Source organism: Plasmodium cynomolgi, chromosome 12, assembly GCF_000321355.1.
Source record: "Plasmodium cynomolgi strain B DNA, chromosome 12, whole genome shotgun sequence".
In the NCBI taxonomy this organism is placed as follows: Eukaryota; Apicomplexa; class Aconoidasida; order Haemosporida; family Plasmodiidae; genus Plasmodium; species Plasmodium cynomolgi.
In genome coordinates this window covers 905,580-907,728 of record NC_020405.1, presented here as the reverse complement: position 1 = coordinate 907,728, position 2,149 = coordinate 905,580, and the positions used below count along the sequence as shown (strand labels likewise).

General features: G+C 50.8%; 1 protein-coding gene across 1 annotated transcript; it reads left to right on the top strand.

Moving 5' to 3' along the window:
- Window positions 1-354: 354 nt before the first annotated feature.
- PCYB_123140 (hypothetical protein) lies at window positions 355-1,663 on the top strand (the record flags this gene model as incomplete). Its single annotated transcript, XM_004223647.1, has 2 exons — window positions 355-399; window positions 653-1,663. The coding sequence occupies 2 exons, from the start codon at window positions 355-357 to the stop codon at window positions 1,661-1,663; spliced, it is 1,056 nt and encodes a 351-aa protein (XP_004223695.1).
- Window positions 1,664-2,149: the final 486 nt, after the last annotated feature.

Below are 2,149 nucleotides of genomic sequence, written 5' to 3'. Positions count from 1 at the left end.
TTTTTTTTTTTTTTAACCCCGTTGATGAATACAATGTGAGCTCCTCACGGGGGAGATACTTCCGCAGCTTCGTGAAAGTAGCTCTGAGATCGGCAACGGGGTAGGAAAGGGCGCAACTAGCGACCGGAACAGTGACAAACCCTGACCATATTTACCAAATTGACCACACTGACCACACTGACCACGCAGACCACGCTGACCACACTTCGCAACACCGAACCAACGGTGCGCATTTCCAACATCGGAGCGCCCTTCCCCTTTCGCCGAGGGCGTGCCGTCCAAGCAGGGGGACGCGCACAGGCAATCGAACCAATCCACATGCATAGCCACTAGGCGAAGAGATGCACAACCAAAATGGAGGAAGAGAGAGATGACCTCGCCGCGATGATGAGCATGATGGTATGACGCAAAAGAGGGGACAAAAAAATGCCTATCCGAGAAAGCACGAACTTTTTTTTTTCCAACATGAGAGGAACACAAAAAAGGGGGGAGGGGGGGGCTATCCCCCACCTAATGAGATGTTCCTCGTGAGATTCTCCCCCCACTCTTCTAATGTGAGGATTTTTTTCTAATCCTGATTAGTCCTATCTCTTCTGCGTCTTGCCCAGCGCAGTACCTTCCCATGTCTGCCTTCCCCCCCACGCACACGCAGGAGGACGCCTCTGAACAGAGTATGAAAATGTCCTTCTTCGATGACGGGCAGTCGATGGAGTCCAAGAGGGAGAGGGATAAGGAGGATGAGGAGGACCCCCCAGGTGCCAGTAATGAAGAAATAAAGAACCAACCTAAACTACACCATGTGACCATTAACAATGAGGACGAAGCAGTTATGTCCGTAGATCTGAGGAAGAAAAAAAGGATGAATTCTGACGATGTATACTACTCTATTAAGCTGCCCAAGTTTATAGGTGTGTGTCCCGATATAGGGAAGCTCGATCGGGGGATACGCGGTGAAGGGGTACACTCCGGTGAAACGAAAGGAGCTAAACGCGTGGTAGATGTAACCCACTTGGCGGACGCGCGCAATGTAATTGATCTCGAAGGGGAGGGACGTCATCCCCATATGGCAAAAAACCAAAAAGCGGTCATTTCATGGCAATTTGATGTAGACGCATATAACAGGAAAAAATGGAAAAAGGATTCACATACGATGAAGGAGGAAGAGATCAAGAAAGAAAAACAACAATATGTGCAGAGGGAGGATCCACACAGACGTGATGAAGTGCTAGAAGGTCACTCGGATGGAAGCGACTTGCCTTATTTGACAGATGACGACCTGTCCGACTTTTCCAATGTCGATGAGCTTTACGAAGCCTACCAGGTGACTCACAACTGTGATGACCTGATGAGCTTGCCATCTGATGACCCAAATGAAAAGACAACCATTTTGTGTCGAAACATGGAGTTCCTGGAAACGAATTCTTTCATTGTCGAGTATGAGGATGGCAAATTAATTTTTTTTATTAATGAAAAGCCATACCTTTTGGAGACCGACCAGGAGACCAATTATCTAATCGAACTGTCCGAGATGAGCATCATGCCTATCCACTGCATTCTGGAGAAAAAAATTTTCCTCAAGTCGATCACTCGGGAGGAACAGGGGGGTTCTCAGGGGAGTGCCTCGCCGGGGATGGTCGACGTATATTACTCGCTGCACGGGTGAAGCGGTCGGACGGGGTTGGGGGGTATGTGATGCTGTTGGGGGGTCTGTGGGTAGGTGGCCCCTCACTTTTGTTGCCCTTCTGCTCGTTGCTGCTCGTTGCTGCGGCGGGTCGACCACGCCCCCCGTTCGAAGTTGCACATCTTTTCTTCCGCTGAAAGGGGCCAGGTGAGATGGCCGAGTGGGAGGAGACACGCTGGGGGAAGTTACCTAGGCGCCTCTCCATTTGGACTCCGTTCGGTCCCCCTTCGGTCCCCGTTCGCATCGCCGTCACCGTGACCTCCTCCGTGACCGCCGCTGTAACATTTAAGCCGACCAAGTTGATACTTCCATAGGGGGACAGCCCCTGTGCCTCCTTCCCCTTTCCCTGCGAGTTCCACTTCGATGAAGGAGGATGTGTGAAGGAGTGGGGGGATCTCCTCCGACTTGTAAGCAAAGCCCCCCCTGATTTATTGCATCACATGTGTAGCTTTCCTTTTTGAAGATGCA